General features: G+C 40.3%; 1 protein-coding gene, 1 long non-coding RNA gene and 1 pseudogene across 3 annotated transcripts; 1 reads left to right on the forward strand and 2 right to left on the reverse strand.

Moving 5' to 3' along the window:
- Window positions 1-3858: 3858 nt before the first annotated feature.
- On the forward strand, window positions 3859-5171 carry LOC144529552 (uncharacterized). Its single transcript, XR_013503018.1, has 2 exons — window positions 3859-4226; window positions 4401-5171. It is a non-coding gene; the product is annotated as an uncharacterized LOC144529552 (long non-coding RNA).
- A 9861-nt stretch (window positions 5172-15032) lies between these two features.
- On the reverse strand, window positions 15033-20029 carry LOC144529927 (protein NLRC3-like; annotated as a pseudogene). Its single transcript, XR_013503065.1, has 3 exons — window positions 18494-20029; window positions 18214-18387; window positions 15033-15243 (listed from the first exon to the last, which is right to left on the reverse strand). The product of XR_013503065.1 is annotated as a protein NLRC3-like (transcript).
- A 117-nt stretch (window positions 20030-20146) lies between these two features.
- LOC144529928 (uncharacterized) lies at window positions 20147-24474 on the reverse strand. The gene is made up of 7 exons (XM_078269300.1): window positions 24431-24474; window positions 23913-24026; window positions 23260-23467; window positions 22166-22617; window positions 20834-20912; window positions 20444-20672; window positions 20147-20280 (listed from the first exon to the last, which is right to left on the reverse strand). The coding sequence occupies exons 1-7, from the start codon at window positions 24472-24474 to the stop codon at window positions 20147-20149; spliced, it is 1260 nt and encodes a 419-aa protein (XP_078125426.1).
- Between the last annotated feature and the right edge of the window lie 201 nt (window positions 24475-24675).

The raw sequence follows: 24675 nt of genomic DNA on the forward strand, positions 1-24675 counted from the left end.
CTGCATGTCATTTAGTTATTATAAAGCACGGAGCTGTAGGCTGTTTCTTGTATGAAAGGTGTTCTGCAAATAGTATATTATCACGCTCACCCTCCTGTCCGCTCATATTTATCCACATGAATCCTGATTAGTATGATTGTATGCAAATAGACAATTCAAACAGCTCTTATCATGGCAGCCACTTAACTACTTCCGGGTCATTTCACTCCATTAGGAACCTTCCTAAACAAAAAGGACTATTGGACCGCAGCCCTGGGGTCCGTTTCAGAAAGCATGTTTAGTGAAAAGTTTGTTAACCCCAAGGGACTGTTCGTTATTTATTTCAGGGGCCACCAGTGGAGTTTTGGGATCTTTAATCAAAATAGACTTGACCCTCCCTTCACCAGCAATACATTTTGGATGACCATCCAAAATGATATGGAAAAAAGGGAATAACCCTCCCCAACAATTTATTGATGCCCTCTGTACTGGTTTGCGCTTGGCAAAAACATACCGATAGCCATTGTTTTTTTTACAGCCATAACATAAACCTCTGCATTCTCATCTTAAGCATTACACTCCTCTGTTATGGTGTGGTGGCCATTTCAGTAGATTTACTCACTAACATTGTTGTGGAAACAATAAGCATGGAAATTAAATGCACACTTCCTGCATTACTGCATTACTTCAAATACTAAGTTGCGCCTCTAGTAAACTAGTATTCACATGAAATAAAACAGTAAAACATTGAGACCATTCTTCAGTTTTGTGTTTATATGTGCGAGTGGGATTTATTCAGTTTGGGAAATCCCACGGTCTCTAAAGCTACAGTTCAAATTGTCTGGCTGACAAAATAGGGAGGGACCCATCTGCTAGCGATAGGGGCCGAGACTGAGAGAGCTACATGGAGTTACATGGATAAATATGCACCAAACAAGCCACTTTGAATTGTTGCTGTTCTCATGAATACACAAGTTGGGTGACCCCCCACCCCCCTAGACTAAAATAAATTGGATGACCCTCCCCTCAACAAAGAATAAAAAGACATGACCCTCCACTATTTTCCTCCGTTGGTCCATTCCATAAATACCGAATGGTCCCTAAGATAAGGGAAACTGAGTTTTCTGTTTCAGAAAGAGAGATAACTTAACCTCAGAGTCAGTTACTATGGTAACTGAGTCTGTGAACCTAACCTGGTCAGGAGCAGGTTTTCTTCAATAAACCTAGAGTTTCTCTCAGTCTCCTCCCTTTGACACAGCACACATTCATTTCCTCATTCATTCATTCATTCAGTCTGTATCACGCGCATTTTAGCGCAGTTTGTTAACTGCATGAATAAAAAAACGGTGTTGGTTTATGTTAGGCAGACTATAGGCTAAAAAGTTTTTTTTCTTAAAACATGGCATTTCCTTGTGTCGACGATCCCATTGATGAAGAAGCTGTATTATTTTGCAGGGAGTTAAACATACCTAGGGAGATGATATTGAGGCCCCGACTATAGATGTATTTTCATTTCCAGATAACTTCCTATTTGAGCAGTATCGTTTTTCTTCCTAGTCTATCAGTTAACCTACATAACCTTATCCGTCCTTATATCACTAACGTCACCCATCGTGGACATGCTCTACATCCAAGCAGATTATTTGTGTCACATTACATTTTTTTGCAAACAGCAGTTTTCTTTACAACATTGGTGATGCGGAGCATTTTAGTAAAGCCACTGTATACAGAGCTGTCAGAAGAGTGTGACTCACTCTGAAGTGTGTTTTAAATATTTTTATAGTGTTCCCTGGACACAAACCAGTGAGAGCCCTTAAAAAGGAGTTCCACAGTATTGCAGGTGAATGATGTAAACCCTTTGAAATAAAAGATTAGGAATTATAATTCTGTTAATGATGGTGCTGCAGCCTCGGAATGGGATTAGTAGGCCTAGGACTTTTTCGCCCGCAGGATTGCACCTAAATGAAATAGATTATAGTTTTAATACCATTTCACCATTAATATTAGGCTATACTTATGATTAAATATGATATTGGAATATACGCATTTACTCTAGCAGCAATTTTCTCCCACGCAAATCTGCATTCTTTTCCTGTAGTCGTTTTTTTTAACAAAATACATGTTCAAACTCGCTGTATGTGTGCATGAGTATTTCCGCTGACCCGTTTGTTTGTGGTTGTTACCATGGTGAATCGTAGTATCATGGCTCCATTCATGCTGCCTTTTTATTGTGGTGGTGCACGCGCTTAACTCTGAGTGAACCTACTCCGAGTTGATTGAACCAACTCATATCAGCTGTTCTGAAACCGAAAACTCAGTTTCCCCTCCCTCTCTCCTCTCCCCCCTTCATCTTCCCCTCCCTCCCTTCTGTAAACTGGTTATCCTTTGTTCTACCGCTGACTGAAGTCAACTCACCTTTAGACTTTAATTTGTACTTAAGTTGTTTTTCCAGTGAAGATTTGAAGCACACGAGGAAACATGTTTTAAAATGTACAACATCTTTAGATTGATTAACTGTTTTTGCCTGAAGTGTAAAACAAACTTGACTTCAACAAGACGTCAGAAGAGATGAATTTACATGCTGATCCTGTAAAGTGATCCCTGCTGAGTCCTAGTGCTCGCCCGCCTGCTAACCCCCCCACATCAATAAGAGTCCTGACAGACCCCAGATCAGACTCAACTCTTCTTCTTCATTCAAAGCAACACTTCATCTGGACTTTTCTACAAATAGATGGGAGAGGCACTTTTAACTAATTCAGCTTCAGACTTTAACTACTTCAGTCAGTGAAACGTGAGAGAGGCGGCCCCTCTGCAACAAAACATCAGGTTCATGTGAATGTATGTTGTTGGTGGTGTGGTGTTACAGTAAGTGAGGGGATCAGGTTCATTTCCTCATACATGTAAGCTTGGGTCTGTTTACTATGCTACTCGCTGCCTGTAGAAGTGAAACAGAGAGAGAGACAGACAGAGAGACAGACAGACAGGCAGACAGGCAGACAGACAGGCAGGCAGGCAGACAGACAGAACATGTCCTGATTTCTAGGTCCTGATCAGAGCAGTTTTTAGCTTGTAATTGCTTTCCCCTCCTCTGTCTCTCCTCTCTTCCCTCTCTCCTCTCCACCCACACTCTCTGTCTCCTCTCCCCCCCTCATCTTCCCCTCCCTCCCTTCTGTAAATTCAAACTCGCTGTATGTGCGCAAAGTTTGTTTGTGGTTGTTACCATGGTGAATCGTAGTATCAAGGCTCCATTTATGTTGCCTTTTTATAGTTTATAACTCTGATTGAACCAACTCAAATCAGCTGTTCTGTAACCGAAAACCATCTCAGGGTAAATCTACTCAGAGATCAGGGTTAGACTCAGTTTGTTAAACCTGAAATGGGCCCCAGTTGTTTTTACAGCGAAGACTCAAAGCACAGAAGGAAACATGTTTTAAAATGTCGTCGTCTGACATGTTATGAAAGATAAACAGTCCAAAATATATAGTTCTAAAAAACAGTTTTGCCTGAAGTGTCTGTCTTTCAGCAATCACACGTTCACCATCAATTCAACTACAACAATCAAAGACGTCATCTCAACCAATCACAGCTCCACTTACTGAACTTTCAGCCATGAACTTCATCAGTGTGTAGCTCTCTTCTGTCCTCAGCAGGTCTGTGTAGAAAAGGAGCTTCAACTTCAACTTCCAACAGACAAAGTGAAGTGACGCAGTTTCTTATCATTAACCAGAGTGTGTGTGTGTGTGTGTGTGTGTGTGTGTTTGTGTCCTCACTTCACTATGAAAGTATGCATTCTGACTGGTTGGACCACTAGTGGAGCCAGAAAAAAGTAATGTGGGTGTGCATCAGAAAAACTGGGTGTGTCACATTTGATGACGTGTCCACCTGCAGGAGGAATCAACGAGCCACGTCCTCACTGGCCATCCAAGAGGAAACACCAAGATTTATTTTGATCCTGTTTGGATTGAGCCATGATTTACACATATGATGTTTGTCAGTTTAAACGATAATTTATCAAGTTCAAGAAACTCAGTTTGTCGTAAAACTGTCGAAGTATCAGACTGTGAAAATACGTCATTAGAAAGACTCCACACTTCAAAGTGTCATGGCTGACATCTCTCTGAAGCTACGACGCCTGTGTGTTTGGTAGCGGGATGTAACGTTACTCACACGAGCAAAGGATTTCTTTCTCTGGGTATCAGGCAGCAAAGGTGAAACAAGACACAGACTCAACGGGAACGTTTGAAAAGGTAAGAACCAAACATTTATTCTCTCATCTTAGTTAGAATGTTTTCATGAGTTTATATTATTCTTAGAATAACATTCAACACAGCATGACAACAGATATTCCAGTGCATCCCCCACATCATATGCAATAATAAAATACTCTCACTTCTTACTCATGTGTTTCCTTTTTCTTTCAGGTTTATTTCAGAATCCAGCTGTCAGGTAAATATCTACTTTGTTTACATTTTCCTATTTTATCTTTGAAATGCTACTTTAGTTCCCTATAATTAGTCAGACACTCATTAAGTTGTTTTTCATATTTTGTCCTGGGGGGGGGGGGCTTCATCACCTTTGGCCCTCGAGGGAGGAGGTGGAACCTCCCATGATGCCGCTGGCTCAGGAGGAAGTGCCCTGAAGGAGGAGGAGGCAGACGGAGAGTCAGCATCTACTGGAGGAATCAACTATTCTAAAAAGTGATTCACTTGTTTAAATCACTTCTTTAACTGCATAGTGGATGGACCTGGGAGAATGTGTTGAAAATAATGCAACATTATGTTATTCCAATATGGATATGGTATCACATTTACTTGTCATGTCAGTGGAATATAAAATCAGGTTTTACTCTCTAAGTTTGGAACAGTAGCTTTGGTTTTGCTTCGGGCCAAACACACTAAATGTTTCAGAGTTTCCCCAGAGATAGAAACCAGAATTTAAGTCTTTAATTTTCTATGGAGGTTTATAAAAAAGATGTTATCGTCTTTTTACCCTATTGCCTGCTAATTTCATTTAGTTTATTGAATTGTAACTTTTTCTGTCCTTTAAAGCTGCCCCATCTTCTGTTTTACTATAACAATGGTGTGTACATAATGTGTGTTGATGTGTATTGCTTTTGTTTCTTCTGTCAAAGCACTTTGTAAACTATTGTTTTTAAAAGGTGATATACAAATAAAGTTATTTTATTGTTTAAATGAATCCCAAATATTCTCCAATTCCAGGTTCTCAAACTGTGAGGATTTTTCTTTGTCATATATAATATTAAACTAAATATATTTGAGATTGAATCAGCGTTGACAGAGACTAATTAGCATCAGCGTCCTCCAAAGGAACAGATATTCAGAGCTCCATTAGTGCGTGACATTGCTCAGACTATTGAACATACAGATGTCATGTTCTGCTTCAGCTCCTCCACAGTTTGGTCCTTGAACAAGGACTTTAAATCTGTGTGACCACCTCAGGAGCTCCAGCTTCAGATGTGTGTGTGTGATACAGACACACACACACACAGACAGACACACACACAGACACACACACACACACACACACACACACACACATATCTGGAGACACATGTTCTCTATCTCTATCAAAGATCACCTCTTGTATTAATATAAAATCCAATCTCAAAGCATGTGTCTCCTTCTGTGTCTGGTTTGTCTTTTATCTGTCTTTGAATGACAAAATAAAACATCATCAACACATTAAACTAATTCCAGGGATTAAAAGTGAATGAATACTCTGTGTGTGGTTTGAAGAATGCATGCAGCCAGAGGGAATTCCTCTCTCTGTACCTCAATGCAGATGCTTTCTGCTGATAGTGAAGTTAGACGAAGTAAGCTGCACCTGCAGTACAGCTTCTGGCTGAATGAGAAACTGCAGAGCGGCATGAGGACATTTAAACAAACAGCAGCAGGACAGGGGACAGTTGGACTCACCTGACTGCAGACAGTACACTCTGTGGAAGAAGGGGATGAATAATCCTGCCAGCTGTCTGAGATCTCCATGCATCCTTTTTCATTTAAGCCCCGATGTGCAGAGTCACCACCGCTCTCCTCTCACCATCACTGTCAAGCCACTAGGAATAAAAAACACTTCCTGTCAGAAAATTCTAAATAAATCTACTATTCACCAACGCAGGTTGCAACATAAAATAGCCGGTGCAACACAGATGTCTTCTTACTTGATAATTGTATTACTTAAGGTGCAAAACAGTGACTAACGTTTCGATGTAGAGTTACATCTTCATCAGAGTCCTTGACTCTGATCAAGGACATCTGTGTTGCACCGGCTATTTTCTGTTACTTTATACCTTTTTGTCCTGCCTTGGTTGCACCGGATTGTTGTGGTCTGCAGAAGCTTTTTTAACAGGTTGAAACATGTTTTAGTACTACAACCTAACATACATAGCCAGCAGGTACACAGAGCCGGAGCAATACATTTCTTTCCACCAAATCCACTCGTCTGTGCAAACATACTTGTCAAAAAAAATCTATAATGTGAAAAACTCAGGATTGCAAAGCAGTGGCGTAGGCAGAAATAGTATTTTGGGCGGGCCAGTACAAAAGTGAGTGGGCCATTTTCAAAAAGACGTAGAAGTAGCAAAAAGGACAATCAGCAACAATTTTAACTACAACAACAACATACTGCATTACAACGGCAATAGCAGTACTGTCTCCAACATGCTCAACCAACAAAACTCAGTCTAAAAAGTTTGTACACAACAATATAGACAAAAACCTGTCGATTTCAACCTATTCAGGGTAAAATATATTTGCACCGGCAGAACCAGCAGCATTGGCTCTGCACAGCACTGTTATAAAATTAACCATTTTATTGCACAAAGTGGCAACTAATCATGAACCCAAACAGCAGAGAAGGCATCTAAATTACATGCTGCATGACATAGACATCAGACAAAAATCATACATGTAACATATCCTATCCATAGCTATGCTTCAGGACTATGGCCAGATCATGAGCAGCAAATGCGCTACCAGCAGTAAAAGAAAATCAAAAAATGAAAACTTCCAGCCTAGCATTGCTTGAATTATGAAAGATATAATGAGAAGACACATTAAACACACACAACTAGTTCTGTTACTATTTCTTTTTTTACATACATTCGAATATTTTTCATAACAAAACAAAACGTATTGATCAAACTTGGCTGGGCGGGCCAGTGAGTAAAGTGGGCGGGCCAGTGCCGCCCTGGCCCATTACTGGCTACGCGCCTGTTGCAAAGGCTGACGATGACAATCTGTTCAGGACTTTTAGTAGAGGTCACGACATGTGCATTGACAGAGACTGCCAAAATAAGACTGCACCCCCGTAACACATTACATATGTTAAATATGAATCTTAATTGTTTATATTGACAAGTATCTTTACCCAGACGAGTGGATTTGGTGAAATAAAAAAGTATTGCTGCGTCTTCATGTCAGGTGCAGTCCTATTTCAGCAGGCAGTCGTTTTTAATATACATAGAATAAAACATTTACTCTTCTGATGGCCATAAAACACAAACAATCACAAAACTGGAACAACTAGTTATTAGGGTTCGGGGAAAAAAATCGATACAGCAAAGTATTGCGATATTTTCTGTGGCGATACTGTATCGATACTTGGACGCCGAATATTGATCTATTATTATATATGTGTTGGTCAGTTTGTCTGCTTGACAATCACATGTTGCAGCAGTAAAACTGAAGTGAGAAGAAACAGAGAAATTTATTTTTTAGATAAAACAGATGTTGACAAAGTTTTCTTTTGGGGACATCATTTGAAATTGGTAATAATAAAAAAGGTAATAAATTGTAAAATATCGCAGAATATTGCAATATGTTTAAAACCACAATGACATTGTATCGTGACATAAGTCGAGGTGATTCCCACCCCTACTAGTTAATACATAGAACATTAACCAGTAACTATTTAGCTTATTTATTTTAATCAGTTAACTTAAAACAGGTTTTTTTATTTGTTATAGTGTTTAACGTTTTATTGTAATTTTCTACCACCATAAAAAACAACAATCAGTAGAACTATCAATGAGGTTAATTTGTGATTCTTTGCTCATGTAGTCCAAACTTATTAATTTAATTCCACTTGAATTCATGTCATGGAAATGTGTATGTACCAAACTCTTGCATAGTAAACTGGGTTTGGACGGCCCTGTCCATGGTGAGTATTTATAAACCTTACTCACCCTTTGTGTTGCTCTTTTATTTTGAAGGTAACTTCCCTGTTTCCGGTCCAGCCAGGGTGGCTAACTGTGGCTAGCTTGGTGCAGCTCTCCTTCAGCTCGCCACCGTGAACAATGTTCTTTTTCTCCAGAGACATTTCCAGGACAGGACACCGGGCAGCAGCCGGGACGTATTGACCCCTTGTCTGGTCAAGATGAATATCTTCTTCTCCCATTACGGTCCTGAATGATGCAAGATAAACACTGAAACATGTCTGGTTAGTTCCATCTCCCACCACCAAACTCCATTATAAATGTATCAGTATAATGTTGCTGGACTTACAGGCATGTGTAAACATTGTTAAACATGACAAAGGAAGAAGAATTATGACTAAGAAAGTCATAAAAAATCAAGTCCAGGCACTCAAGGTTGGTTACAAAAAGTGATTAAAGGCCTTTATTAAATGGGCAAGACATTAAAAATACACCAACGCGTGTCGGCTTGAGCCTTCCTCAGGGTGTAGTGACACAAAGGGAACATCAGAGTGATTATAGCTTGCAGGTGTGTATAGGTGAGAGCATGATATGCTCACCCTGGCCTCCAGGGGCATAACACCACAAACCCAATACACAACACATGGTACAAAATGCAGCACTTAGCCCCCCCATCTTCAATCAAGGAAAATGCAGAGTACAGCCAGCAAAACATGGCAACATATACTTCAGTGTTTTTAGAAACATAGAAAGAGGATGAATTACAAAAATATTGTTAAACATGAATTTGTTTTTCTTATGAATCGTTGCTGCTTTCTGATTAATTCAGCATAGCTTTATTTAAAAAACACTTTTCACAGATAGAATCCTAATGTGCTTTACATAAAAACATACAAGATAATACATATTAAAATCTAAGTAACACAAAACAAAGTGAAGTACAAGTAAAAAGTAATTCATGAAGTGCAGACAGTTTAACTGCTGTACTTCCCCAGATGTTGTCTTTATAATCTTTATTTTGTTTGTCAAAGAGGACACTATGCTGCGAGATCTAATGGATCGATACCCACATTGTTGTGTGACAGTATGAACAGAGATTGATATCTGAGAGAATCTATCGATTGCATTAAATAAAAGTCATTTTATCGGTTGGCTTGTTTTTAATCGGCATCCGAAATCTGCAGAAACCTAAACAGTTGTGGAAGACTAAACAACTGAACGTTTTGGATTCGGTGTGAAAAGGAGCATAGAGATAGATGGGCTTGAATGTTTAAATTGACATGTGATTCATTGGCACAAATTATTCATGTTTGGTCTGTAGTGTGTGATGGTAAACAGACTGAACTTTGATTTCAGCAGCTGATCTTCAGTCAGTGTTTCTTTCCACAGGAGAGACTCTCAATCCTGCAGAGGACACAGAGACACTGAGGAATCAGGGCAGACCCAAAACCCAGGATAAAGAGGTTGAATGAATGTGGTGTTGAAGGTGTGGAGGTGGATCAGTGAGTCAGAGGAGACTGTGTAGAAGGACAGAGTGCCAGCAGGACAGTCCACATACACTACTACTCTGTTAGAGAGGAGGAAGTGAGGACTGTTTCTCTGTTATTGTGCCAGACAGAGTAACCATCTCAATCACACCACTCAGACCCCTGAGGCCTGTACTACGAAGCGAGATTTGGCGTTAACGAGCTAACTTCAGGTTCAACCCAGGGTTTTCAGAGGCCTGTACTACGAAGCGAGATCAACATGTCCTGGATTTCTTTCAGATACCCGGCTTCACCTAACCTAACAACCGTGGTCCCGCATAAGGTGGATTAGATGTGATCGGGTTAAATCGCCGTGGTAACTTATGCTGAACGCCTAACCTGGTCGGGAGCAGGTTAAGTTGGAGATCAGAGATCAATCGGTATAAAAGCACCGCCCACTGACTCATTCATTCTTGATCACAATGGCGTCACCGTTCTTAGAAGATCCTGTGGAGCTTGGTGCGCGGATAGTGAGAGGTCCGCTCAGAAGAGACAGAACATTTAGAGATCGACAAAACCCATTGTCATTCCCTGATGACTATCTGTATGAAAGATATAGATTCTCTGCGGAGGGAATTACGTGCCTTTGTCAGCTTCTTGAGCCGCATGTTGCCAATGCAACAAAACAAAGTCCCACAGACTGAATGCTTAGCGCTGCATTATTTTGCAACGGGTACATACAGTGTGGGTGATGCGGAGAACCTCAGCAAGAACACCGTCTGCCGCACTATCCGCAAGGTGGTGCGTGCTTTACCAGCACACTTAAATGCGTTTGTAGTGTTCCCAGGGCACTTGCCCACGCAGACAATAAAAAAGGGCTTTTATGAAATAGCAGGTAAATATTCACTTGAAACTTCATCCATAAATAATGTAGGCACCATGATGTTCACCGTTGCATATGAAATTAACCATACTCATTAGGCTTCCCGAGGGTAATTGGTGCCATCGACTGCACCCATATCCCCATTTCTGCACCGCTGGGGGTGAATGAAGGCGATTTCGTTAATCGAAAATCATCCCACAGCATCAACGTTCAGGTAAAGCATAAAGGACTACACATGTTTGGTCATACTGGTAAAGGAGGAGTCCTACTAATTCACATTGATGTTTCCCTCACGTTAATACTGTTATGTGGATGGACTTTTAACACAAGATGCTTTTGCAGATGACTTGTGACCATCAAAGTCTGGTTACCAGCATTGAGGCAAAGTGGCCTGGGTCTGTCCATGACTCCCGGATCTTCAGGGAGTCTGCATTGTGCCACAGATTGGAGCAAGGTATGGCAATTGCAAGTAATATGTTGCATTTTGTAATACTGATAATGCTAATATCACTTTTCATCTTCAGGGCTCTTCAGTGGATTGCTGGTAGGGGACCGAGGGTACGCCTGCCAGCCCTTTCTGATGATCCCCTATCCTCACCCAAACACAGGGCCACAGAATGCTTTTAATGTGGCCCTTACCAGAACAAGGGTGAGGATCGAAATGACCTTTGGCATTCTGAAAGCACGCTTCAACTGCCTGCGTGGCCTTCGAGTGGCCCCGGACCGGGCTTGTCAAATTGTGACAGCCTGTGTCGTGCTCCACAATGTGGCCACAATACGAAAGGAGAGAGCCCCACCTGTCAGCCAGCAACCCCCAGATGTGGTAGACCCCATCACCATTGACTACCCTACACCTGGGCCGTGAGAGAGGCAATTACAGAGCAGTTTTTTGTTTAAGGGGAGACTAAAACATTTTCTTTTTTTTTTACAATTCAGTTGGGCTATTTTGGTTCCATAGCATTTGAGCTATATGGATTTTCTTTAATGGCTGTTGCCACCATATTCTGATTAATGGAGTGGTAAAAAGGAGATATCCAAAGTGTCCAGTGTTTTTACACTGGACACTTTGGATATCTCCTTTGGATTCTAATATGTTGACAAAATGAAACAAGGATTGTCATTCACTCTTATGCCAATGTTCTGATTTCCATCCTGGAAATGTATGCAAATGTAATCATATGTTACAATTTAATTCATAATTTGCTCATTCAAACATACATTTACAGGAAACTAGTAATGAAAACAATAGTTGACCTAATATTAGTTATCAACCGGGGAGGTTTCATGTTGATGTGTTATCCCTATATTAACCGGGGAGGTTTCATGTTGATGTGTTATCCTTATTCACTGGTGTGTCTCCCCCTTCACCCCTTCTGTTGTTCTTGGGTCGATTTGACCCATTTTCAAATAATTTCCATATCAGTAATTTGGGTTTCTTTCAACCACAATATTTCAAAGAAAGAACATGTATGGTACCGTACAATGCTCTTCACAAGTGAAATAAATGATAATTTCACTACTTTCATTGAAGTTGGATGTTTTATTCACTTTTAAACAGCTGTTTCAAAACACAATAAATAGGACATTGAAAGAAAAAAAAAATGGTGAAAACCCCCACAAAAAAGTCACAACAAAAACCTTTGGGAAAAGCCACAAAAAATATTGTTAAAAGACAAACGTAGAAAAAAGAAAGGAAATCCATCCTCATGCGTTGTCCCTTTCCTAGGAACACAGAAAAAGAATGTCAGTGTAACTGTAAGTTTTCTCATTTATACATTCAGTTATGTACTACCTACCTTCTCAAGCTTTTCTATCTCCAGCCTAGTTTTCTTTATTAAAAGCTTCTTATATTCGATCTCCAGCTCCAGAGTTCTCTTATATAGGGCCCTCACATTGTCTGCTCCAACCTGAAAAAAATAAAAGAACATTGTCCCTTTGCAAGGCACACTCGGAGGAGGTTGAAGGTGTCCATTTGACTACTGTGTTTTAAGGTCCATTGCTTATCACCGGTCTTTGTCTTGGCCTTGAAGTGGAGGCCCTAGGCTCAGGGGGAGGAAGAAGTTTCTCTTCCTGCTGAGTTTAACACCATAGCAATTTAATCAATTGAGTCATATTTGAAATGAGCACTTTGAGGACTTGTGTCTCATGTTCAGACCACCACCACTACAGACACTTCAATCACAGCCACACATTCACACACTCTCACCATCTGTGCAAGTGGTAAACAACTCAAAAGTGTACCCCCAAAATGCTCTCTGAGCAGGCAGACACAGTGTCCTGATTATCTAGGACCTCCAACTGAGGAAATAAATGGCCTATTTGATCAATATTCAGCAACCACATATGGCATACATACTGGTGTATGACTATTAGTTTCACTGTTACCTCTGTATGGCACAGTGGGACGACAGTGGGTGGTGGCAGCAACACCACTGTATCTCCTGTCACTGCAGAGCACAGTAATACATTTCACTCCTACAATATTCATAACGAATTGTTGAATGAACATGGTAACATAGATTACTTGACACATACCCTGTACATATGCCTGGGTCTGTGAGCTGCTGCCACCAGGGTCAGAAGAAAAGCCCCCTTCCACTCCTTCCATCAGGGGGCGACCCTGATTGCTGGAGAGGGCCAGCTCTTCAGCAGGAGTGAAATGCTGTGGAGGAAGGCCCCCTCCAGTCTTCGTTGCCTCATTTTTCTTCTTGTTGGCTGCGCGCAATTTCATTGTTCTATAGGCCCTTTGTATACCAATATCCTACAAAAGGGACTGATCCCACAATTCATCCTTGTACTTGTTGGCCTTAAAATATGTGCAAGTATTGCTACTGCTACTTACCGGTTTGAATTATGTTTTTATATTTTATTTTTATTTGCTCCCACGATCGTTTGCCACTGCCAGGGTTGCAACTAAAATAACACAGCAACATCAGTTAAACGTTATGGAATGCACAAGTGTAATTATGGTCAGATATTTCTCCTGTGACAGTTATATCAATCAGTCATGTAACTTACGCATTTACAGCGTCTGCTATTTTCTGCCAGCTTTCCCTCCTTGCTTTGGCAGCAGCGACTGTGTTGCTTTTAGCCTGTATTATGTGTTTGAATTGCTGATAAGTTTGTACGATAATGGTCTGCTCCTCCTGTGTGAAATATGCAGCTCTTGTTTTTTGTCCATGTTTGCAATTGGACATACGGCGTGATCACCCCCCTTTTTATGTGAACGAGCGCGTCTCTAGATTGGAAAAACCTGGGTTGACTGAACTAGTTGATAACCAGCGTCGTGATACAGCTTATGCAGGACCGCGGTTATTAGGTTAGGTGAAGTCGGATTACTGAAAGAAATCCAGGACATGTTGATCTTGCTTCGTAGTACAGGCCTCAGGACTGATCATTACATCCAAACCTACAGTCATCACTGTTTCCTCTCCTGCTGATTCCTCTGTAACTCACTAATATGGAAACCCCTCCTCTCCTCTCGACCTCTCAGTAACAGCGACCAGTCAGCCCATTTCTACACAGCAGCTGAGGCCAGGAGTCAAATCTGTCTGGATGATCAGGATATGACTGATTCTCCTCCACATGTGTCACCTTCCTGTTGTTGTCAGACAGTTTGAGTTTTCTGTTTACTGTGTTTGTGTCCAGTTCCAGTTCACAGACATCTGATGGAGAGAACAAGATACAATACAGCTGCAGGTTATCATCTGTTGATTTATTGTTATATAACAACTGTACTGACAATTACTGAAAGAAAATCATTTAAACATTCATTTAATATTTAGCTGTGAATGATGTTTAACAAACTTTAACTTCAACAATCCAGTTATAACAATTCATTCAGTTTATAAATACATCTGTTGGTGATTTACAGATTTAGAGCTGTGTAGACTGAAAACACACAATCACAACAAACAATGTTTTATTATTAAGAGTCTGTCTCTCAGCTTGTTTTCCATTTCCACCTGATCACCTGCAGCTGGCTCTAAAACCATGTGTATGCTGGTCTGAAGTCAGAGTGACTTGCACACCTTCTGTTTATAGAAATACGAGTTTATGTGTGAAAGTTTTTGTGGTATTTGTGCGTATGTGTCATACATCTGGTCCCAGGTCTCCATTCAGGGAGGAACTGGAAGGTAAATAAACCTCAACTCACTTTATTCTACATCTTTACAATATCAACTACACTGAACAAAATTATAGATGCAGCACGTTTGGCTTTGCCCCCATTTTTCATGAGCTGAACTCAAAGATCTAGGACTTGTTCTATGTTTACAAAAGGCTTATTTCACTCAAATATTGTTCACAAATCTGTCTAAATCTGTGTTAGTGAGCAATTCTCCTTTGCAGAGATAATCCATCCACCTCACAGGTGTGGCATATCAAGATGCTGATTAGACAGCATGATTATTGCACAGGTGTGCCTTAGGCTGGCCACAATAAAAGGCCACTCTAAAAATGTGCAGTTTTATCACACAGCACAATGCCACAGATGTCGGAAGTTTTGAGGGAGCGTGCAATTGGCATGCTAACTGCAGGAATGTCCACCAGAGCGGTTGCCCGTGAATTTAATGTTCATTTCTCTACCATAAGCCATCTCCGAAGGCGTTTCAGAGAATTTGGCAGTACATCCAACCAGCCTCACAACCGCAGCCCACGTGTAACCACACCAGCCCAGGACATCCACATCCAGCATCTTCACCTCCAAGATCATCTGAGACCAGCCACCCGGACAGCTGCTACAACAATCGGTTTGCATAACCAAAGAAAAGATTTATGCACAAACTATCAGAAACCGTCTCAGGGAAGCTCTTCTGCATGCTCATCGTCCTCATCGGGGTCTCGACCTGACTACAGTTTGTCGTCGTAACCGACTTGAGTGGGCAAATGCTCACATTCAATGGCGTGTTGCACTTGGAGAGGTGTTCTCTTCTCGATTTTCACTGTACAGGGCAGATGGCAGACAGCGTGTATGGCGTCGTGTGGATGAGTGGTTTGCTGATGTCAACGTTGTGGCTCACATGGCACATGGTGGGGTTATGGTATGGGCAGGCGTATGTTAAGGACAACAAACACAGGTGCATTTTATTGATGGCATTTTGAATGCACAGAAATACTGTGACGAGATCCTGAGGCCCATTGTGGTGCCATTCCTCCATGACCCTGATGACACTGATTTATTAAAAACATCCGGAGAAGAAAACTCATCAAGTTGTATGTCAGAAGTACGAGTTTACAAGCAGCACTTAAAGGCAACAACACTCTTCTCTTTATTAGTTCTGTTGGAGCACTTTGTTCAGTTTGTTGCGTTTGTGGATTTAAATTGATTGAATTCTAACATCTTTCCAGCCACACTGACAGAAAACAGATCCTGACTGAAACTCTGGAGAAATGCATGTCTCTCTCACTCTTTCTCTCCCTCTCTCTCCCTCTCACCCTCTCTCTCTCTTTGCCGAGACACGCGTGCAGTTCACTGTGGCGCTGTCTCGAGCAGACCGCTTTCTTTCTCTGTTAAAATGAGTCGGGAAGCGGACGGCAAAACCAACTTTACTTTTGATATTAAAAAAAGAGAAATGTTCTCCATTCGTCCTATAACGGTTATAAATCGATACAAGAGTAGCTTACTTCCTTGTTTAGTGCTGCAATTAATAAAATGCAGAGGAGAAAGGAGCATCTATCTTCACAAAAATCATCTGTTGAGTGTTTGATGGTAATTTGTTTGTGCTTTTGAACGTAGTCAATGTGAAACAATAGTAAAATAAGCTTTATTTCTCTCGGTCTACTGTACAATGACAAATCAAGTACAAAATGTATGTAGAATATTGTCACTGCCATAACGGCTTCCTATTGTGTTAAAGTTTTAGTGGATGTGTTTGGTTTATGGTACCCTTTGTAAATGTATAATACTTTGAAATTAAGGTATTTTGAGCACTTTAGTTTGATATTAAGGTACATTGACTAACTTAGTTCATTTATTTACTTATGAATATGTATAATTGTATCCTAAGAATGTGAAGCATACTAATTGTTGGATTATATTTTATATGCACTAACTTTGTGCTCCCATTTCTGTTAGCAGAACCTCAGGTTCACATATTTAGTCTGAAGTGAATAAGGGCCCTGTGCATTGTTGTGCCTTCAACCGATCACAATAAGGTTCAGTAAACTGATACTGGGGTCCTGTCAAATGCATTCTGACCGATGTACTGAAGATAATGTTCATACCAAGAATCAGCAGATGCAGTTCATTAAACTTCCTCCAGTTTAGTGAAAATCAAAAGAAACAAAGTTAGATTTCTGTTGGCTAGACTATTAACATATATGAATTATTTCTGTTGGATCACTTTGTTCAGTTTGTTGCATTTGTGGATTTTAAATTGATTGAGTTCTAACATCTTTCCAGCCACAATTCTGGAGAAATTCATCATCGTACTTTAGTCAAGAACATTTACAGATCTAGTGTAACATGCAGCTGAGTTCTCATGAATCAAACTTTAAACACACTCACACTTCCTCACACCAGGTCTCAGTCTCTGCAGTCCATCATGTCCCGTTCTGCAGGAAGAAAAAGTCAGAACCAACTTCATTTAACCAACAGCCTGACAGACTGAAAACACACACACACACACACACACACACACACACACGCACACACACACACACACACACACACACAGAACTCAAAAAATTAGTTTCAAGTTAGTCGTATACATCCGTCCACTGTTTAAAATGGAGCGTAGTGTTGGTTCAGGCAGATCTTTTTTTCACAGCTGTGTTTGGTAGAAACACTCTGATTAAGAAGAAATCCTAAAACTGACCGACATGCCCCCTGTGAAGGAGGGAGGTTTGGAAGACTAGGAGGAAAACTAACCAAGTACTTTTACTTGAGTACAATATTCTAGTACTCTTCCACCTCTGTCTGACTGACACATGCAGGCCCATATAAATCCACAGCCTGTTGAACAAGATTTTTGGTCCCCTAAAATATGGGATTTGTCCATAATTCCTGCATAGTCCATTCAACATAGCTGTGATTACTCTGAAACTGCAATTTCAGCGCATAATCATTAGTTCATTTAAAACTTATTGCCAAAATCACAAAATTGTGTCATTGTACAGTACATATACATATGAACCTAACTGTATATCCAGTTTACGTGCCGTGTTGCAACTATTAGGTGCTTGAAACCATTGCATCTCCACACTGATGTCATGCCACCGACAGTTCTCAATGAACTGATTACCTGAGGGTGCGTTTATGGCTCTTACAATGAAAGGTTTGTTCATGCAGAGTCATTCAGTTAGTGTGTCTATGAACTGAGGACAGAGCTTCACATTTTCTCTCTGAAAGGTTGGCCTGTAGTCAGTCCATTTAATAACACATATATAAAGAAAATAACAGCTCAGAGGGTCATGTTTTTCAAATAAGTGAAAACTAACCTGAGAGTTTCCAGTCTGCAGTGTGGACTCTTCAGTCCAGCCAACAGCTGCTTCACTCCTGAATCCTGCACCTTGTTGTTACTCAGGTCCAGCTCTCTCAGACTAAAGGACTGGGAGCTGAGAACTGAGGACAGAGCTTCACAGCTTCTCTCTGAGAGCTTACAGTCACACAACCTAAAAAGGATATTCAGACAGTCCATTTAATAATTGATAAATTAAGAAAAATAGAGCTTAGGTAGTATTCTTTTTCCAATAAAAGGTAAAATAACCTGAGAGTTTCCAGTCTGCAGTGTGGACTCTTCAGTCCAGCTGATAGCTGCTTCACTCCTGAATCCTGCAGCTCGTTGTTACTCAGGTCCAGCTCTCTCAGACTAGAGGACTGGGAGCTGAGAACTGAGGACAGAGCTTCACAGCTTCTCTCTGACAGGTTACAGCCACTCAGTCTGAAGAGGATTCAGCAAAACATGAGAAAAGAATTACAAACAATGTTTATTTTTTTCTGAATGAAGAAAAGCTCCATTTAATCTGGATAGTTGTGTGTGCACGTACAGGGCTTTGTTGGAGGCTTTGACTACTGGCAGCAGCCTCAGAAGAGCCTCCTCTGAAGCAGAGTATTTCTTCAGGTCAAACATGTCCAGATCTTTTTCTGATGACAGTAAAATGAAGACCAGAGCTGACCACTGAGCAGGAGACAATTTATCTGTGGAGAGACTTCCTCAGGGACTGTTGGATCTGCTCCACTAGAGAACAATCATTCAGTTCATTCAGACAGAGGGACAGATTGATGCTTCTCTCTGCAGACAGATTCTCACTGATCTTCTTCTTGATGTACTCAACTGTTTTCTGATTGGTCTTTGAGCTACTTCCTGTCTGTGTCAACAAACCTCGTAGGAGACTCTCATTGGTCGGCAGTGAAAGACCCAGGAAGAAGCGGAGGAATAAGTCCAGGTGTCCATTTGGACTCTGTAAGGCCTTGTCCACAGCACTCTTGTAGAAAGCTGATGGTTCAGGTTTGTTTCTGAAGAGAAACCACCACCAGGATGTTGTTTGTTCTTCTGTCAGCAGGTTGACTCCAGAGTTGATGAATGTCAGATGGACATGAAGAGCAGCCAGACACTCCTGAACACTCAGATGGACAAAGCAGAACACCTTGTCCTGGTACAGTCCTCTTTCCTCTTTAAAGATCTGTGTGAACACTCCTGAGTACACTGAGGCTGCTCTGATATTGATGCCACACTGTCAGGTCTGATTCATACAAAATCAGATTGCCTTTCTGCACCTGCTCAAAAGCCAGTTTTCCCAGAGACTGCATCATCTTCCTGCTCTCTGGACTCCAGTGTGGATCTGTCTCAGCTCCTCCATCATACTTGATGTTCTTCACTTTGGACTGAACCACCAGGAAGTGGATGTACATTCCAGTCAGGGTCTTGGGCAGCTCTCCTCCCTCTCTGGTCTTCGACACGTCCTCCAGAACTGTAGCAGTGATCCAGCAGAAGATTGGGATGTGGCACATGATGTGGAGGCTTCGTGATGTCTTGATGTGGGAGATGATTCTGCTGGCCTGCTCCTCATCTCTGAATCTCTTCCTGAAGTACTCCTCCTTCTGTTGGTCAGTGAAGCCTCTGACCTCTGTCACCATGTCAACACACTCAGGAGGGATCTGATTGGCTGCTACAGGTCACGTGGTTATCCAGAGGCGAGCAGAGGGAAGCAGTTTCCCCCTGATGAGGTTTGTCAGCAGCACATCCACTGAGGTGGACTCTGTAGCATCAGTCAGGATCTCAGTGTTGTGGAAGTCCAGAGGAAGTTGACACTCATCCAGACCGTCAAAGATGAACACGACCTCTTCAAACCTGCAGATTCCTGCATCTTTGGTTTCACTAAAGAAGCAATCAACAAGTTCCACCAAGCTGTACTTTTCCTCTTTCAGCACATTCAGCTCTCTGAAAGTGAATGGAAATGTGAACTGGATGTCCTGGTTGGCTTTGTCTTCAGCCCAGTCCAGAGTGAACTTCTGTGTTAAGACTGTTTTCCCGATGCCAGCCACTCCCTTTGACATCACTGTTCTGATTGGTTCATCTCTTCCAGACGAGGCTTTAAAGATGTCTTCTTGTCTGATTGTTGTTTCTGGTCTGTCTGGTTTCCATGCTGTTTTAATCTGTCTGACCTCATGTTCATCATTGACCTCTGCAGTCCCTCCCTCTAGATGTAGCTCTCTGTGAACATCTGATTCAGAACAGTTGGGTTTCCTGCTTTAGCAATCCCCTCAAACGCACACTGGAACTTCTTCTGCAGCTTAGATTTAAGTTTACGCTTACCACCCGCAGCAGGACTTCCTGAATGAACACACAACAAAGCAGATCAATAACAATATAAGAACATATTTCAACATTTGCTCAGAGAATGAGGATGATTGAGAATGATTTTGCTTAATCTCTGGAGACATTAGTTAAGGTCCCATTTATCCAGCATGTTAAATCTTTAGAGAAATCCTCTTACTGCTCTGCAGATGGTCAGCCAGCTCCTCCTGCTTCATTCTCCTCAGGAAGTGCAGTGTGATCTTCAGAAATGCCTCTCTGCTGCTCCTCCTCTGCTCTTCATCCTCACCATCCAACACCTCCTCATCCTCCTTCTGACTCTCTAAGCATTCTGGGTAATCTGGACTCAGAACCTTCTGGATCTTCTTCAGCTCGTTCTTCACAAAAGTACCGATGCCCTCCTGCAGCAGCTTGAACAGAAGATTATATGAATGAGAAATCAAACTGAAATCATGGAAGCAAACATCAGATCCATGTTGGACAGACTGACAATCCACTGGTCAAAAAAGTGCAGCATGGAGATGATTGTGAACATTATAGGTGTAAAAGTAGTTGTTGTACATGTACAGACCATAAATATGGAGTCCAGGTGTGTTTGATGCTGCTGGGCAGACTGACCACTGGGAACTTCTGAGCTCTCCTGGTTCACTCTGTGGAGGAATCAGGAAGAATTAGCTGGTAACACTTTATAATAATGGTACATGAATGATCATGAATTCATGCATGACTACATGCATGAAAAAGCATGAATTCAGTCATGTAGTACTTCATGAACTATCATTAATATACATGGATTTATAGTATCTCATGCATGACTTAATGCAGGAACAATACGTTTATTAATGCATTAATTAAGGTATTTGAATCATCATGACTTCTGATTTATTAATGATGTTCATGTCTTCTTCATCAGGTAAATTTGTAGTTAAAGTGACAGAACAAAAAACTGTCCAGTCACAGCAGTGTACATATATTCTAATGAATTATAGTGTTGTAATCATGATTAACTAAATATTACTTCTTCATTACTTCATCATGTTTGTGGCCCCTGAAATAAAGTGCTGACCTGGACCAGTCACAGCAGTGTACATATATTCTAATGAATTATAGTGTTGTAATCATGATTAACTAAATATTACTTCTTCATTACTTCATCATGTTTGTGGCCCCTGAAATAAAGTGCTGACCTGGACCAGTCACAGCAGTGTACATATATTCTAATGAATTATAGTGTTGTAATCATGATTAACTAAATATTACTTCTTCATTACTTCATCATGTTTGTGGCCCCTGAAATAAAGTGCTGACCTGGACCATCTTTAATATTGATAAATAAGATATGATTAATGGTGGCTTATGCAGCAATCATCTTTGTGACCCCTCAAATAAAGTCAGCCCTTCTGTTTATTTAGGCATCACAGTTTTGTTTTATAAATTACAAAAATTAAACTGTAATTGTGGACTTAAATTATGAATTATTTAGTTGGAAGAATTTTACGTATAATGCAGTATTATCTTAAAGCTCAAAAACCATTTAAGACAACTCATTCATGATATTATCAAACTTTAATTCATACTCTAAAGCCAACAAGATGTAAATTTCACATACCATGTCACATAAAAAAGCAATAACATTTGTCAAACATGGAAAATCACAACAATTTTATATTGTTAAATCAGTTATTTCAACGGAACCACAAAAAACAGAAAGCACTGAAATAGCTAAATACACTCAATTACTCTAAACAATTTGACTTCTCTACCTCCTGAGACAAAATTTCCTTTAAAGTGTATAGTAACTCCTAAGGTCTGTGACTCATATGTAATGATAATTGATGAGAGGCACACACAATGTTCTTTATATCTGAAGCCAGTCAGCTCTCTGGGGTTCTATCAGGGAAACATGACCCGAATGTCCTTCAGTAAACGACCAAGAGGTCCTTTCCTATGCCTGTTTCCAAGCCAGTAAGTCCATTCTATAACTGCAAGATGCTCTTTCAAAAGTTTCTCAGTTCTGTTTCCCCTAAGCCGCCAAATTATTGATTTGTATGTTAACCATGCCCTCTCTAGCTGCTGAGTGTGAGCTCCAGTAACAGGATCAACAAACCACCTTGAATGATTCACGGTGAAGTGTGTATAACCCAAATTGGTGAGAGCACACCTATATGCCCTCCACTCATCACTAATGATTACTGTCCAAGGGTGTACATGCTTCACCACCAATGGAAGTAAATGGTTGCGGGACCGCCTCTCCACCAGCTTCAGTAAAGGTCTTCGATGTTTTCCTTTTACTCCAAGCATTCCAAAAACCCAGTTCTTGCGCCTCCAAGTGTTGGATATTCTACCACGACCATACTGTAAATACAACAAGTAAACTCTTTAACACTTCACCATTGGTACCATTCTGTATTAGTGATACAGCTTGATGCCATGACTTTACTATTTTTATTTACCACTTTCAGTGTATCTTACAGATGGAAAATGTGCAAGGGAATATTGTAAATAAATTTAAATATAGCTTTAATTAATTATGGAGTAATTGTGTACTGTAAACTGTGTTCAGTAAATCAATCAAAATAAGCAACATTGAAAAAAAATATTCTTTGCGCTGCTCTTTATTACTCTCTATCTGAATGCTGAGCAATTTTACACATTCCTGATTAAAACTATGACTTTGCTTTTCACAATCACTACAAACTAAATGGTAGTTTGAACCAAGAAGTAGAACTATAAGTTGCAGTTACTTAGGGTTTGGGTTAAATGCTTCTGGTCCAAGCAGGCACCGAATCTGGTACTGAGGCTGACCACTTGTACGTCACAGTTTTCAGTTTTGGACTCTTTGTTGAAATTACAATCTCTCTCATAAATTGTTCTTATCTTGCTTGTGCCATGACATCACAATGCTAAGAAGTTTGCAGACTGACACACCTGCTGTATACAATCTGCAGCACAGGTAAACCAGATAGTTTAGACTTCATTTAGCCACAAACTGCCTACCTTTCGTTTATGGCGAAAGTTGCTCTCGTCTATGACAACAAACTCCCTTTCATCACCTAGGCGTTGTCCATGAAGCGTTTCATGTCGCTTCATTGCATGTCTGCAGACTCTTCTTGCACAGGATGCCATCTTTGAGAGTGTTGTTGAGCTTTTTGCTATGCCATCTGTCTTCATGTCAACCTGCCTCAGTCGCAAGCCTTGTGAAAACCTGATAAGGAAGAAAACGTACCTGTTTATTAAATGTTTCCGGTCATCACAACATAGCCATTTTACAGGATGTAATGTTGTTTATGTTTATGTCCCTCATTAATTAAATAAGAGATCAAGATCAAGATTAACTTTATTTGTCTTGGGCACTCAACCCATGCTGCAGCCAGCATGTATGTAATGTAAATGTAAATCAATACAATTTTTGTAACAAGAAGCAAGCATTCAAGTAAGGCCTTAGCTTGTCTCTCCTCTTTCATTAAATAAATCAACAGTTCTAGCTGCAGGCCAGTTCTAATATAGCTACAGAATGCAGTATTGCGGTATACCGCCTTACTATAACATCTTAGAACAATAAAGCTATCTAAATACAGTCATGATAAAGATTTTTAACTATTGGATGGAGTGAAATTATTGGTAAAATGCAATAAAATGATCTGGATTACCTGTAGAAAGATTTCATCCATGAAATAAAACTGCATTTTGAGTTCTCAAAGACAGATCCAGTTCTTATTGTCTTGGTTATTTTTCTTCCCCTGTGGCTCTTGTGTCGGCATACCCTGAATAAGTAAACCTTCCACGATACAGTAAATATTATATACAATAAACATGTAATTAACAAACATTTTAATAAACAAAACCAACAGCCATTTAACAAATATTGTGTAAAGCATTGTTTTTATAGTATGATGGTCCTGAATTAGGACAAAACCATTTAACCATGGGACATTTCAGTAAATTTAGTCTACCCCTAACATTTTATTACAACACTACAACACTATAAATACATTATAAAAAACATGACAAACAATGATACATATTGGTAATTGATTGAAAGTGCACAACATTTGTAAAAATAAAAAAGAGAGAGTATAAGTCAGGGAAAAAAAGAATACAACAGTGCAAAGAATGCGATACAAACAGGAGAAAAGTGAAGTGAATTTAGTAATGTTATGCCACATACCATCTATAGACATCTGTTGAGTTGTGTTTCTTCTTCAGCTTCATTGCGTTTTGACATAACCTGCACCTTATTTTCTTTTTCAAAAGCTTTTTGTTTTGTAGCCATCTAATCAGCTTGACTGTCTTCCTTTTAGTTGCCTTTCCTTCAGTCAAACACAATATTTTACTTTCCAGACTCATGTCCCTACCATGGATTGTAAAATTGGTCTTAACGTGAGGTTTGCTGGCCTATTTTTTTTTCAGCGA

Source organism: Sander vitreus, chromosome 15, assembly GCF_031162955.1.
Source record: "Sander vitreus isolate 19-12246 chromosome 15, sanVit1, whole genome shotgun sequence".
In the NCBI taxonomy this organism is placed as follows: domain Eukaryota; kingdom Metazoa; phylum Chordata; class Actinopteri; order Perciformes; family Percidae; genus Sander; species Sander vitreus.